At 49.8% G+C, this 16585-nt stretch overlaps 1 protein-coding gene across 2 annotated transcripts in view; it reads right to left on the reverse strand.

Moving 5' to 3' along the window:
- Window positions 1-16585, reverse strand: part of LOC112652425 (pseudouridine 5'-phosphatase) — a 133599-nt gene that overhangs the window by 60538 nt on the left and 56476 nt on the right. For both annotated transcript variants that reach the window (XM_049107854.1, XM_025435971.3), the window contains exon 3: window positions 14792-15021. In XM_049107854.1, the coding sequence (XP_048963811.1) occupies window positions 14792-15021 (230 nt within the window). The remainder of the gene's footprint in view (window positions 1-14791; window positions 15022-16585) is intronic.

Below are 16585 nucleotides of genomic sequence, written 5' to 3' on the forward strand. Positions count from 1 at the left end.
CATTTGCAGGTATCGGGGAGGTGAAGCATTTCAGGGGCTCCCGCCCGGAGGTGCTGGGCAGCCCGTGAAGATGTGCAGGCAGGGCCGCGGCCCATTGGGTGGCATCGGTGGGAATCATCTCGCAGCCTGCTCCTCGGATCCACGCGGGGCCGCAGGAGGTCCCTGCCCCCCCACCTTCCAACCATAACGACCATATACCTCTGACGTTCCATTCTGCTGGACGTCACAGAATCTTCGTGTGGCAGCAGCAGGGGATGCACAGAAATGCGTGGGGTTCAGGGAACGGTTGGCCACACAACAGTCTGACAGACGATGCGGGACAAGAAGGCAAAGATCAATCCCAAGTTGGTGACGTGGTGGGCGGGCGTGGGGCCGCTGTTTTGGTGGAAGGCAGCTGGCTCTAGTGACAGGCCAAGGGTGAGGCCACCACGGGAGCCTCAAGCAGACATGAGGAGCCTGCAGGGCTGCATGGCCACGTGTCCAGCCACAACCGCAGAGAGACAGGGGTGAGCAGGGAGTGTGCAGGCAGCCCGGGTGCGCTCAGATCCGGGAGGGACAGAGCAGACGGGGGGCAGCAGGGCCAGCGGAGGGGCTGGAGGGAGGGAGGGACGGCCACCCGGCGGTGTCCTATCCACCCCCCTGTGCTCTGACTCTGGCTAATGCTTTAGGCTCGACCCGCACACATAGGGAGTCAGTGTGCCCTCTGCTCACGTGTCTGCACCCGCTCAGCTCAGCAGATCTACGAAGGGCTGGGGGAGCCCCAAGGGAGGCCAGGCTTCACCCCGGCACCCATGCTCCCTGGGGACTGAAGCGTCCAGGCAGCCTTGAGACTCCACTTGCTGACTAACCCTGTCTTTTCAACGGTTACCAGCGTCCCTTTGAAGTTACGTGCGGTTCTGGAACCAGCACACTGCTCCAATGTGACTACGTCGTCTCTGGGGAGCGGGGCTTCTCCTTTGTTGGTGAAGCAACGTCTGATATGAAGTCACTTCGGGTTCACTTGCAAAAGCCTCAGAAGACGATCCGGGATTGTCTGTGTGCGCACGCTAAGTGCTCCCATGGGCGCGCCCGCTGTGATTCACCGTCTATAAAGCCGGAGACGATCTGACTCGAATCCCTGAAAGCAGCGTTCCACTAAACCACCATTTTTAAGTCCAAGCTTTGTACGAGTTTTTGTAGATTTTATTCTTTGTGTTAATTCTGTAACACCGAGTTCGCTTCTTACATCATGAGACATCAAAGCTTGAAGGTCTCAGACTTGATTTTGGATGGGTTTTCAGGCAGCAGGGCTCACGGCTGACCTCGGTTCTCTTTGTCTCCACGTTCTTTGTCAGACCGTGAACGAGTGTATACAACACCACGGTATTGTGATGATGAAGACAGACACACTTTGTGATGTGTTTACTGAAATAATGAACCTTTAAGTAAGATAAAACTGAGCTTGCCATGTATTTTATTAATTAGCATTTTTCTTTATATTATTTGTCCATCCATGTACCCATCTTTTCACCCAACCATGTATTCATGCCTGTCTTTCCATCCATCAGCTATCTACCTATCCATCTGTCCATCCTTCCATCATCTATCCCTCCCTCCACCTATCTATTCACCCATCCTCTCTCCATCCCTCCATCCCTCTATCCATCCATTATCTATCCATATATCCATCCTTCCATCAGCTATTTAATCATCCATCCATCAGCTATGTATCTATCCACTCTCCTCCCTCCCTCCCTCATCTATCCATCCCTCCCTCATCCACCCATTCATGATCTACCCCTCCCTCCCTCCATCCCTTCCTCTCTTAGCCATCTATGTCCATCCCCCTCCTTCCATCCACTCATCCATCCATCAACCTATCTATCTCTCCTTCCCTCCCTCCCTCCATCCATCCATCATCTATCCCTCCTCCTTCAATCCATCCATTCGCTATCTATCCATCCATCTATATCCAACCATCTATCTATCCCTCCTTCTCCTCATCCACATAGCCATCATCTATCCCTCCCTCCCTCAGCCATCTGCCCATCCCTCCCTCCTTCCATTCATTCTTTCATCCATCATCTATCTTTCCTTCCTTCCCTCATCTATCCATCTATCCCTCCTCCTTCAATCCATCCATCTGCTATCTACCCTTCTATCTATCCATCCATCTATCCCTCCTTCTCTCCATCCATGTAGCCATCATCTATCTATCCCTCCCTCCCACCCTCCATCAGCCTTCTACGCATCCATCCCTCCATTCATCCATCTGATATCTATCATCTATCTACCTAGTTACTTACCTACCAACCTAGGCACCCATCTCCCTACCTGTAGGTGTAGATCCTAGCTGTGCTGTGGTCCCCTAAGAAAGAGTGTCTGACTTTGACACATCTGACAAGTACTTTGGTACTATGACAAGTACCTTGCACACTGCAGAGCTATTGTCTTCCTGAATTAATTTTGGTCTGGAAATCACAGAATAAAACCTGCATTGACATAAACATATTCATAACCAAATCCTCCAGAGTTCCAAGCTACATACATGAATGAACGGCACCACTCTATGGATTCCTTTTCCTTTTAAGAAAAGCCTTTCAAGGAATGTAGGATTTAACAACTTGGTGGCTGTGGGCATATGGGGGAGGCCTCCTGAGAAACTGTCTCATTTTATTCATGAAAACTATATGGTGAGGCTCTCAGGGTCCATTTTAAAATGTATGTGTGCCAACTAACCACTGAGCAAAGGACTTTGACATAGCTCAGAAACCTTCGTGTAATGTTATCTTAATAATATAGATTTCACGTCCACCAAATTGGTCAGGAGCCATTAAAAAGCCCAACAAAGCTCTCAAAGGCACCGGGGATTTTAAAGATTCATAAGATAAGTCTTAGTAGTTTCTAGACGGTCAAGAGAATCCTTTTTTGCCTTGTCCTACTTTATGTATTCAAGTACATGTGCAAAATTGCACTGGCTTTCCTCAGGGTTTTGCATGATCCTGATACACAGGTGTGACCTGGGGCCCCTGTTGGTTGTGTTACCAGCTAAACTATGACGTTGGCCTCCTGAAGGTTATTCATCAACATAATTAATACGCCTACGTATGTGATATACTGGCTGAACTGAGTTCCCCTCAAATTTACATTGAACAGTAACTGTGACTGTGTTTGGAGACTGGGTCTTTAGGGGAATTTTAAGGTGAAATGGGCCATGGAGGGTGTCCTCATAAGAGAGGAAGAGCACGGTTGCTCTGCTCCCCACTCCCATCCTCAGAGGAAAAGCCATGTGAGAACAAAGAATCTAGGAAGTCTTGAGCAGAAACCAACCCTCCCAGCACCCTGATGTTGGACTTCCAGCCTCCTCTAGAACCAGGAGAGGATAAATGTCCTTGTTTAAGCCACCTGGTCTGTGGTGGCTATGGTCTTGCTATGGAGCCCAAGCAGACTATCACAACATATAGAGCATTATGTATTTAACTGTCAAGTAGCACTTTCTCAGTGGAAGAACTGCTTTTAGACAACTCAGATCATGGGGAATGTTTCCCTCCATAGCCCAGCTCCACACGTCCCTAGAACAGCAAAAGCACAGGTGCATCTGGCTGTGCTCCTGAGGAGCGACTGCAAAGGCTTAAGGAAAAGGAATGGTCAAGGGCAAAGACAGCGCCTTTGCTGACCTGTGGACGTGACTCTTCTGAGGTGTCCTGTCAGGAAAGGCTGGCTAGTACTACGGACGTGATACACACACAGGGAAAGCCAACCCAAGTCACTGGACCTAGAGGGGATTAACCTCTTGATCTCCAAGCCAGCCGACAGAAGCATTGTCATGTGTGAAGTGCCCATGACACAGCTGCCAACACAGGAGGTGTGTGTTTGGGCATCTGGGTCCTGGCACCTGCTACTGGTGACCCAATAACCTACCTCATTGACCAGGAGAGCTCAGCAAACGCACTTGTGTTGTGGTGTTCACAAAGATGCCCCTGATTCTCCTTCGGTCAAACATCTAAGGCGCCCACTCACGCCTTAGATGAGAGCTGCTTTTCCTACCACGCCCTTGCAAACTCAGCATTTCCATAAGGTAAGGTGTGCTGATTCTCAGGTGAGGCCTCTGATCATCTCACCTTGTCTATCAAGGCTCATATGAATGTTTAATTCTAAACTGTCCACTAGCATGTCATTATGTGCAGGGTTTCCAGAATGTTCTCTGATGCATCGGTCCAGGGAAATCTTTTGCCAAAAGCGGATTCTGTGTGTTAAATGATGGGACTGTTCGTTTGTGATGTACAATGAGGACGACAATGATCCTAGAAGTACTGCTTGTGCATAAATCTCCTGTGTCCACTTTGCTTACGAAGCAAGTGTAGAAGCCTGGTTTTCAGAGGGAGGCATTGAATGTGCCCAAAAGCAGTGCTCTGAGGAATAGTACGGGGGGAAGTTTCCCACAAGATACACCTGACTGTGGCATAACTCACATGGATAAAAATAAAATTCACTGGTCTTATTTTCCTAGATATTCTGAATCTTTCCTTTCACAATCCCCTTGACTTAAGGGGCTCACAATAAATAAAAGCAGGTGACGTAAAGTTTTACTCTAAATGTCTACACTTCAGCACTGAGGTTCTGTTTTTATTTCATTAGAAATAGAAGTGAGTAAAAAGATAAGGAGCTCTGAGACTCCTGCCCTTCCCTCCTCTACCTACTCAGGTGTGGGCTCTGCTGAGTGTCCAGGACAAAATGAACCAAAGGGACACATGGTCAGGTCACCAGGAAGGTGTCCTGCCCACCATCCCTTTCCTTTAGAGACGAGGAGTGCAAACGTTGTCTCCATCTTGGTATACAGAGGGGCATCTCTCCTTCCCATCTACAAGCAGCGGTTCAGATAGAGACCCTGTCACGAGACTAGCTGGGACAAGGTGCACTAGAGCAGGACAATGATGCCCTGGAGCCTGGCAGGAGGGTCGTGGGAGGGGTGCACCGATGGGTAGAGCCAGGGGATGCTGTAGAGAGGGCGCCTGACCCCTGCAGACGGGCGGGGAACAGCTGGCAAAGGGTCCTGTGTCCATACAGGCTGAGAGGAGCTCTCAGGAGTATAAAGGACAAGCCCCAAGTTTCCAAGGCTCTTCTTGGGGTTTGCAAAAGGCATGTGGGGAGCATTTGTTACTAAGATTCTAAGCGGTCCCAAATCCTGTCCAGAGTTATATGCATGATCACAGAACCACACTCCAGGTCTTCTGCGTCTGGGAGGCTGGCCAGCAGACACTGCATATTACCTCGGCTTTCCCGCTCTACCCAGGGAATACATAGCAGAATCCTTTGACCTCCCATGGGTTTATCTTGCAGAGTTCAATCTTTGTAGCTTCCACAGCAGTTTCTCCCTGTAGTAACACAGCGGTAGGCAGGAGCTCCAACCCACACTCAGCCACATGACATCCCTACTGGATGAGTGGTCGCAGGGGCTAGACCCAGGCCTGTGAGTGCAGCACCAGCTTTCTCCTGCCAGGAGCACCTCAGGACCTGGAGGCGAGTAGCAGCGGCTCGGCAACAGGATCCTGCAGGAAGCAGGAATCAGAACCCCTAGATGACAATCTAGAACCAGCAGAGGAGGAGCCCACAGAGAAAGCCCAGGGCTAGGTGGCTGGCAGCAGCTTTACTCCTGCAGCAAACATAATTTCAACACACTCTGATAGTCTTATCTGCATTTTACAAGTGGGAAAAACTGAAACTTGAACGTAGGCATGGTAGTGGGAAGGATGTCTCCCAAAGGTGTCCATGCCTTCCTGAGCAGAACCTGGGGCTGGGGTCCCTCACATGGCAAAGGGGCTTTGGAGATGGAATTCAGGTTATGGACGTGAAGACAGGGCAGGTGCCCTGGACTGAACGGGTGGGTCTGATGGAATCAGGTGTTCCCTGGAAAGCTGTGAACTTTCTCTGGTTGGAGTGGGGGAGAGGTGCTGCAGAGGCAGAGACTTCCAGAGTAAGAAGGGTTCGATGCACCTACGTCCTAGGCTCTGAGATACAGGACCAGACAAGGCCTGCAAGAGCTGAAGGCAGAGCCCAGGGACAGCCAGCAGGGAAGGCCTACTCGGCAAGGAACTGGGTTTTTATCTGCTACCTGGCCAGCTGGAGAATGGGTTCTTGCCAGCCTCCAGATAGGAGCCCAGCCTCGCCTGGCTGACTTCTGACTGCACACCTGAGTCCTGGAGCAAGGGCAACCACCAATGCCACACCATGAATCCTTACCTATGGAACCCAGGGATAAAACCCGGTGTTGTTTCAGGTGACGAATGTATGGTGATTGGTTATGGCAGCAGTGAAAAGTGAATACAAGGGACTAGTCCAAGGTGAAGCCTCAGAATTCACACATAGGGCTTTCCAAATATACCTAGTTATAGAATCTATAAATCATGGTGGAAAAAAAGACACACCCTCTGGTTGTGCTCAGATGTCTTTAGCTAATAAAACAAACCATCCATTCCTCCCCAAAGGATCAAGGAAGGATGTATGCTGATTTGTGGATGGCTGAGTGAAGAATTCCCATCCCAATGGCCAATCTGCTTTATTTGTGCAAAATGCACATCCGAATTCCTTGCATATTCATCTGAGGGACCATGTTTCAGGTCAGCAAATAATAAGAGCTTGCATTCTGATCCTGTTGATGGGGCTGTGGACTTTCAGAATTAGGAAGTGTTCAAGAGTAACGGGTCCAAGGCCCCCAGCACCCCTCAGAGATTGGGATCCTCTCACGCAGAGTTTGGACAAAGCCATTGCTAAGTCTGGGCTGAAGCAGGTGGCCTGATGTCCCTGAGGGCCTGGGACTGAGTTCCCAGGACACAGAGATTCGGGGCTACAGCTGCGACAGTCTCCATCTACTCGAGGTGACCCATGCACCCCAGCTTATACATGCAGAGTGATGGGGACATGTCCTAGTTTGGAAAGCCATTTCAAAAAACCCAGAAAAATCACCCCTGGAGTTGTTAAAGGCCACTCTTGAAAATTGCTGGGGACTGTGGACTCAGGATTTATTTAACCCAGGTTGTGACGAATCCCGGGATTCTTAACCACGTTACTCATTATCACTCCCTACGCAGCGTTTGCAGGCATTTCCCCCCAAAAGGCTCCCTCTGTGACACAGAGAAGCAGGCTGAGATGGAATGCGGGAGGAACCAGCAAGGGATGGAGCGGCCAGGCTGAGGGGCTCCCGCTTTGCGAGGTGGTGGGGGCCTCGTGGGAGCCGAGCGCAATGACGCAACCACATACAAGTGTTTACAAACCCCCAAAAGGCAAAGGCACTGACTTACGGAGAAACCCGTACTACCGTTAGTCGGCTCCCCCTCCTCGCCTATTGCAGCAATGCTGCTGCTGTCTACTAAGGAGGACTGAAGTGCACGGCTGTTTAGTTAATTTTTTAGAAACCTAAGATACAAGTCATCCTTTGCAATATCTGATATCGTGTCCAATTTTCCCTGGGAGCGTGGTGGCTTGATACAGATACGTTATATTCTACATGGTGTTATGATGGCCTAATGAGAACTATCATTCTCCGAAACGGCTGATACGTGAAGACTGCACAAGCTCATGCACAAACATACACCGAACTGAGAAAACTGCTTAGCAGTTGTGCTGGCACAACCACATTATAAGAATAAATTATGAAGGAGCCCCTCCGGTAATGTCACAAATCATGGTAACAAAAGTCGCGTTTGGCATACCATTTCAGCAGTTTACATTTTGTGTGATGTATGCGTCTGTGTGTATGAGTCTCAAGAACGAGAAAAAAAAAATTAATTGCTTAGCGATGGGGTTAGCGGGAGTCACGTTGCACAAAACTGAACCAAAACAGCACAAATAGATGAGTGCGGGGCTCCTGGTGGGTTAACGGTCTTTGTAATTGCAGAGGAAAGCGGTGTCGCCATCACGTTGGTTTATTCGATTCAGCTGATCTGAAGGTGCCGGGCAAACGTCAAGAACCGTTACTAACTACGCCTGATTTTGAAATGAAGACGCACGCCCGTTCAGTTGATCTGGGCACAGGTGTGCGTGGGAGGCAGGTTGTACTTGCTGTCCAGGGAGATCACAGCTCTCCCAACATGCCATTAGCCACAGGGAACACCAGGTAATTACGTGCGTGGTTCCTGCAAACACGGTATTGTTAGGTAAGTATTCTCCACCTAAGAATTGCTGCTAGCCCATTTCTTAATGACACGAATGGCTGCCTCATTCACCCCCAAGTGAAGACCATCCTATACTGTCTTTTTTTTTTTTTTTTAATTTATTTATGCATGAGAGGCACAAGCAGAGGGAGAAGCAGGCTCGCTGTGGGAAGCCCCACATGGGACTCGATCCCAGGACTCCAGAATCACACCCCGAACCAAAGGCAGACACTCAATCACTGAGCCACCCAGGCATCCCTCCTATACTGTCTTTACTCAAGGGCACTGCCAGCAGGGGGACATGCTGCAGAAGGTCTGGGAAGATGGGGGGGTGGGCATGTGTCAGGTCCTAAGCATTGAGGATGTCACTGGGTGGGACACCTGGACTTTATGTGCAGGGCAGGAGAGCCACGTGGGTGGGAAGGGAGAACCTGGCAGGAAAGCGGCAGGTCCCAGGGGAGGCCTTGACGGGCTGGAGAGTAGATGGACAAGAAGGCAGGAGAGATAAAGCAAGAGTGTGGCCAGAAAGGATCACAGTGACTGATGTGGAAGTCCTGTTGGCCCCTGGGGTGGTGGCCCAGGATGAAGGGAAGACTTGAGAACCAGAGCCAAGCTCATTCCAAAGTGAGGAGGTCGGGGATCCCTGGGTGGTGCAGTGGTTTGGCGCCTGCCTTTGGCCCAGGGCGCGATCCTGGAGACCCGGGATCGAATCCCACGTCGGGCTTCCGGTGCATGGAGCCTGCTTCTCCCTCTGCCTGTGTCTCTGCCTCTCTCTCTCTCTCTGTGTGACTATCATAAATAAAAAATTCAAAGTGAGGAGGTCGTGGGAGCTGAGCAGAGAGGGAGGGCATAGGGTCTGGCCAGTGAGATGCTGAGCAGCGGACGTAATGAGGAAGTGACACAGGGATGGTTGGAAAAGGAAAAAAGGGCCCTTGGGGGTCAAGGAGGTCCAGAACATGCTACAGTGGCTCAAGGATTATGTTGAACTGGGGACAGTTTAGAATCAAGAGCCGCAGGAGGAGAGTTTTTGTGAGCTCTCCTTATCTTCCTAAAAGCACAGGCTCCCTAAAGAATTCAACTGTCACAAACGCCCTCCCTGGGAGTTTTACAACCAGGGAAAGTTGACTCTTACTGCTGAAGAGAAGTCGGCACAGGTCAGCACCTGGATACGAAATCGCCTAAACATTATGACACTGCCATAAAGCTATCACATCTGCCACCCGTCCTAAGAGCGCATTTATTTTTCCTAAGAGTCATTTGTTCTCCTCAAAGTGTCCCTCTTTCTCCAAGCCCTCCTCAAATGGTATATATGGCCCAGACTCCAACTGCCTCCGTGAACCACATTTTTCCTGTGAACTGCCAATCCATAAGTGAGTAAAAACGTGTGTTATCTGTTACCAATGCCTTTTGTCAGTTTAATTTACACACACCTGATATGGAACCTAAGAGAGTACAGGAAAATGATTTCCTCCCCGACAGCGGAACCTGGAAAAGCAAGCAACCTCGTCCCTGGAAACTCACTAGTGACACCAAGCAAACATAGGTTCAGTGAAAGAAAAGAAATAAAAGGGTAGTAGGTAATATTTGACATAGGTAATATTTAACATGCCTGAGATTTTTTTTTTCTTTCTTTCTTTCATGAAATAAGGGGAGAGCTGGGTAAATCCTGGGGCAGGAGACATGACATGATACGGAAGCCATTGTATTCTGCTTAGTGGTTGTGAGTGACAGGAGGAGAAAGTGGTGGTGAGGCCTGGCCAGGGATGGTGGAGGCTGCTGGGTCCCCGACGCCCCTGGAGGTGGCAATGGCAGACTACGATGGCATGGTGACTTTCCTCACCCCCAGAAGGTGCTCCAGTACGGTCATGCCTCTGCTGGGGGTATTGGCAGTGGAAGGCTAAATAACTAAGGAACGTCCAATCACGTAAAACACTCAGGGCCCAGCACAGCTCACCTGGCCAAACACTCAGGGCCCAGCACAGCTCACTTGGCCAAACACTCAGGGCCCAGCACAGCTCACCTGGCCATCAGTTTAATTTTAAATTTGACACAAGCTATGCTTGATTCCCATTATTCTGGGTGGTTCTTCACGGACCCAAAAATGACAGGGGCACATTGACAGGCCACACCTGTCTGTAGACTCTGGGGACAGAGACAATGTATGGTAAAAAGAGGCACTGAGAGTGATTCTTAAATTAACACGTTTCTTTGTCAGGAGGTCACGTAAAACATATTAACAGCCCACAGCAAAAAGCCAGCTCAGGTGATTACTTCTGTAATTGAGGGAATGGTCTTAGTTTTCCAGGAAGAAAACATTATTCAATTACAATTCACCAACTAAAATGCACTTAATTTTTTTTTCTCTTTATGTATATAAACACTTAACGTGCAGAACATTCTTGAAAACAAAATAAAATAAAAGAGGAATTAGAGCACCCGGGTGGCTCAGTGGTTGCATGTCTGCCTTTGGCTCAGGGCGTGACCCTGGGGTCCTGGGATCCACTCCTGCGTCGGGCTTCCTGAATGGAGCCTGCTTCTCCCTCTGCCTGTGTCTCTACTTTATTCTCTCCCTCTCTCTCTGTGTGTGTGTGTCTCTCATGAACAAATAAATAAGATCATTAAGAAATAAATAAATAAAAGAGGAATTTTTTTTTTTAAAACCCTAAAACTCCGTTCTTAACATTAACAAGAAAACTAAGATAGGCCAAGTAGTAACTACTATGCTTCTTGGAATCAATTTCAGGATTAGTTGTAATAAACGTCAACCAACAAATCACACATACACGACGCCACCCTTTTTATTCTGCACCAGAGACGTGCATCTTTGTGCAGTGGGAACTCGAGTGGAGAACCACACAGCCCGAGGGCCTGGGGGTGACTCCCAGCTTGTCCCACAACCCGCCTCGGGGCCTGGAGCCTTGGTGCTCACGCCTGCAAGCCTGCAGAAACGCGTGTGCCGTGGGAGCTGGAGCCCAGGGGACCGCGGCCCACGGGGTCTCCCCACGGGGTGTCCGACAGCCGGGGGAGGACACGCCAACTGCCTCCTTGGCACGCGGCAGGCACTCAATGAGTCCTCGTTAGTGCTGAGGAGGCTTACGGGGACTTGTGGAGATGGCACCGTTTCTGCTTATTTTTAGCACAAGAGAATGACACATGCATAGCTTAGACATAATGGTTTCAGTGAGAACTTGTTTCACGCCAGCTCCGTTAGGCATTATCTCCTGGCAAAATGGTAACTAACGCTTCACCATCATTTCTCCTTCCCGTTACACTGCTTGTTTTTTACTCCTCTCTGTTACTACTACTGTCCCTAATTAACTGGATGACACCCACCGCATAATAAATCCCCAACGGCAACTGTGAATCTCTCCAGCGACTTAATACTCGTATGAAATGCCCTTGAACTTGGCAGGCGCGCTACTCTTATGCGCCTGCACTGCATCAACGAGAAAGCAGCAGGACATGTTCTAAGAAGCTTCTCATATTTCAGCAGCCGTCTTTGCAAGTGCTTCGTGTATTAGGTAGAAGAAAGAATCCAAGTACAAAATTAAGGGGGTGTCCACCACAAGGAGCCTGTTAAAATCTTCCGCTGGTATCACCACATGTGGCTCGCCCGAAGAGAAACCCAAAAAGCCTGGACTGTATTTGCCTAAGAAATATGACAAGAAAGGTTTCATTTCTGCAAGACAAATACACGCATAAACAAACACGGATTAGCAGCAAGGGTAACGTCTAGAACACTTTATGAGCTAAATTACCGTTCAGATCTGCAATTGCTCATTTTTCTTTGACAAGTCTAAAACAAACATTGTCAGCGAGAAGACACACAGGGATGTGCAGACAGTATGGGAGCGCCGGAGCTCTGCGTTCACTTTGCAGCTGTGCCTTCGCTTTGCACGGTTTCCTCGCAAATGGCCTCATGCAAAGTGAGTACGTGAGAGCGAGCACGTGCTTTTCCCCATCGACTGTTTCCCTACACGCTTTGAAACACGGAAATACCACGTTCCAGTGATATGGTGCCTTGCAAAAGGAGGACGGCTGTCACGGGAGGCATCATACTCTCTTTTTTCCCTTTCACTGCTTCCGCCTTACAAGCAGCTCACGTGAGGGCCACTATCCTACGTAGCGCTTATCAGGTCCTACAGATCGTAACGAAGGGAGGTGCCTGCAGACTCTGGAGCACTCTGCGATCCAGTCTGTCCAGTGTGGCCGCTTCTAGTCCCTTGTGAACAAACAGCAACTTGCACCAAACAGTAAAATGGCTCTCCTGGCAGGAGGGCTTCATAATGTGAAGGTGCAGAGCAGCTCAGGAAGCGAGGTTCTTAGGAAACAGAATGAATTTCTATGGAACTTGTTGTAGGATGCCAAGCATGCGGGCGTATCAATGGCCTGACACAGGAAGCGGACACTCCTTCCATCCCAGATCTGTCCGGGCAGCCCTGGAAAGAAAGGGGCTTGTCTTTCACTCTATGGCCTAGAGGCCGGGTGACCGTGGGCTCGTCCCTCATCACCAACTGCGGTTGAGCTGGATTCAGTGATGAGATTTGAACCAGTCCATGTCTGTGTATCGATGACACTATGGTGGTACTTCTATCACTCAATGATTCTTCGTGGCTGTGATGTCATAAAAAAACATGTTTGGTCTCGGTCACTGGCTCCTGGCACAGAAGTCCCAAAATCCTTGGAATTTCTTGAGCAATCGGAGCATCTTTGTTATTTGTGATCAACCCCTTTCTTGAGTTTCCGCTAATGGAGTCCCTGGTTCCTGAGATGGCTCTGGGCCGGGCTCCAGAAAGACCAAGGCAAGGATAAAGGGATGGACCTTCCAGCCCCAGGGTCTAGGTAAAAACCTGCAGTACGAGCCCCAGAGCATGGGGTTCACAGAGCTTCTGGCTTGAGGGACACACTGAGGTGCTGGGACAGGTGCACCCGGAGGGCACGGGAGCCTAGTGCCCCCAGCCACCCGGCCCTTGTCCCAAGCATCCCCTCCGCGGGGCTGCTCCCGAGTTGTATCCTTCCTGACACATCAGAAAACACACACGAGATGTCTCCCTGGGTGCCGTGCCTCATTCTAGTGAGCAACTGAAACTGAGAAAGGGGGCTGAGCATTCCATCCCACGCCCAATTTGTTGTTGCCCAGGTGGAAGAGTGGGTGGCAGGGGCACCCCATATCCGGGTGGCACGCTGTGGACCGAGCCGCGAGGCTGGGGGTGTGTGTGGATTCAGGCGCCTGGTGTGAGACAGGAAGTGAAGTGTGGGAAGGCACACAGAGGAGCACCTGACGCACGCACAGTCACTGCCTCGCATGCTCCCTGGAGGGAGGTGGACCCCAAGCCAAGCAACGCAAAACACAACAAAAACAACAACATGCGCCAGTCACTCGGCTTCAGCTGGAAGAGGGTTTTGAGTCATTCTTGTGGTCTGAATGGTGCCTGTCATTTGTGTCAGAAAAGGGCCACGTCCCGTCTCTGGCTCTCTGCAGAGTGAGGGGAGGAGACAGCCAGAAAAGAACTGTCACGAACTGTTCCTCCCTGAACTGACTGTAACCCCAAGTCCTGAAAACCAGAGACCAACAGGGAACACAGGGCCCACTGTCTCCCTGAGCAATGCCCACCCTGCTGCCGGCACTCACACATCACCCACAGAAACACCCTGTCAACTAAGGCCCCATGGAGTTCTGCAATGTTCTCAGGCACACAGACCTCAGCCCGCCTCCTCTCAGGACCATCTCCCTGTGGTTCTGGAATATACACGGGCACACAGTCAAACCTCAGCCTGCCCCCTCTCTCTCAGGACCATCTCCCTGCAGTTCTGGAATGTGCACGACACACAGTCAGACCTCAGCCCGCCCCTCTCAGGACCATCTCCCTGAGGTTCTGGAATCTGCACAACACACAGACCTCAGCACCCCACCACCACCACCGAAGACCATCTCCCTCTTGCTCTGGAATTTGCATAAGCACACAGTGGAGACTAAGTATCCATCCTAACAGTATCAGTGCAGAGAGGAGAATCTGAAGCAAAGCTGAGTAAACACTATCCACCAGCTCTAAACGAGGTTCCACGTCGCTGAAACTCTCTGCTTCATCTCCAGTGTGGACTCTGTGTAATGAAGTATTGCACACAGGCTGGAGAAAGGACACTGGAGCATAAAATCTATGAGTGCCCCCATCCTGCAGAAAAACAGACGCCTGGAAACTTCATGATAAAACCAGTGGTCACTATGAGCAAAATCCTGGCAGTAACAAAATAGCCGTCAACAAGCATTTGGGGAGAGCACAGTGGGTCTTGATGATTTACATGTGTGTTGCAAACCATATGCTCCTTGAAGTCTGCTCATTCCAAACAAGGATGATGTCCCGCCACCCTTCCTTGCAAACCATTCATTGGGCAGTGTTCTACCAAAGATAAGCTTCTATGATCACGTCCGTGCATCCCAGATCACTGACCTGGTGACACGGGGAGACATGCTCCCCCACAAAGATGTGACCTTACCATCCCCTGGCCACCCCACTGCCCTTCTCGCCAAGCATTTGGAGTTCTGCACAGTGACCCTCCGACAGTGAACACAAGGTCCCCTGGTAGTGGGCAAACCCCACCTCGGTGGTGTGCTGGGCAACAGGGCCGCTGGGGCCACTTCTCATCACTGAAGAAAGGCTTACCTTCTCCATGGGAGGAGGAGGAGAAAATCTCTTGGCACAGGCGAGGAATATGTCGGGATCCGGTTTCCCATTCTTCACTTCGGGGTCATCCCCCAGAACGATGTGGTCAAACAAGCTGAAGAATTCCTTGTGTCTGCTGGTCTTCATCTCGAACGACAATAAGCTGGAGCTGGTGGCAACGGCCAAGGGCACGCCATGCTCTCTCAGGTGGTGGATCAATTTTTCTACTCCTGGGGAGGAGAAGGGAAAGCCTTGAGTGAGGTGGAGGAGGTGGAGGGCCACAAGGCCCCCTGAGGACGCTGTGCTAGCTCTGTGACCTGGACTCTTTGCCACCTGTTCTCAGGAATGACGTGATCTGACACAGATTTCCTGAACGGGCTGCGGGGGGAGGGGTTCAGGGCTCTGCAACACACCTACTCAAAACAAAACTCAAAAAGCAATTCGGGGTTCGCTATAGCATTTCCCCAAGTAACAGAAGGCAATTTTACTGGAAAGAAACAGGGCTTTGTTTGCTGGTCCTCTTTTGCTGAGACGTGGAAACCAGGCAGACTGAGCCCAGGGAGGTGCCTCTGCACTTGGTGGACCATGTTTTGTTCTGTTTTGTTTCTTTCCTGGAGCAATGAATATGCAATGATCATGCAGTGGGTGTTTTCTGAGAAAACCGGCCATTCTAAAGGCCATTCTAAGGGAAAGCAATTCAGTCATTCGTCACACTGCCGGGGAGAGGAAATCCTGAAAGGGCTTCTACCACAGGCTGAGGACAAAGGCCAGAGCTGAAGGGACAGCTGCAGGGCTACCTGAGAAGGGAACAGAGAACGAAACAGACTTGCTGAATGCAGCTGAGCAACAGCAGCAACGCATCACCTGGAAGGAACGTTCCCCATACTCTGGGTAACTGTAAGGATTAAGTCAGGGAACAGGCAGGCGAACATCATTACTCAGAGCCGACGGGGAGATGGCTGGTTATCAGAAATGTGTCGAAAACAACAGGACCTCCCACCTTGAAACCTGTGCCGAGCATGACAGTAACGTCTAAATCCACACACGTTATCGAAAATACTCCTGTGAATAATCATATAACCAAGACTGTTTTGGTAACTGCATGAGGCGATGTCCCTAGTTTCTTAATTGCTCCAGAAAAGACGGACACACCCCGTTTTCAAACACCTTTAGCTGTTCACGAAGACAACAGACACTGGAGTGCGTGAGCTTTAACAGAAAGAGTCCTGAGATGTTCAAAGGAAGATGTGGATCTGAGCTCTGTGTCAGGACAACGTTAAAACTTTTTTAAAAGGAAAGCACAATCTAGCACTCCGCTGGATGTGAAATTCGTAACGTCTGACACCCAATCAAGAGTTACCAAAAAAAAAAAAAAAAAAAAGAGTTACCATGCCTACACGTAAGCAGACAAATACAACACATGGCCAGGAGAAAAAAAGCAATCAATACAAATGAACAGAGACATGGTTGAGGGGAAGGAATTAGCAGATCATGACTTTCTAGCAGCTTTCTAAACATCATACATATGCCCAAGCTAGAAACCACCAGAGTGGAAAAAATAAAACAAAAACAAAAGTGATATCCAATTACACACTATCTATAGAAAACCCATTTTAAATAAAATATTCACACAGGTTAAAAATAAACAGATTGGAAACCATATATCTGAAAGTATTAATGAAAAGTAGGGTTCGCTATATTAATAGCAGACAAGTGTGCTTTAAAAGAATGGATGAGGGATCCCTGGGTGGCGCAGCGGTTTAGCGCCTGCCTTTGGCCCGGGGCGCGATCCTG

This window comes from Canis lupus, chromosome X (genome assembly GCF_003254725.2).
Source record: "Canis lupus dingo isolate Sandy chromosome X, ASM325472v2, whole genome shotgun sequence".
NCBI lineage: Eukaryota > Metazoa > Chordata > Mammalia > Carnivora > Canidae > Canis > Canis lupus.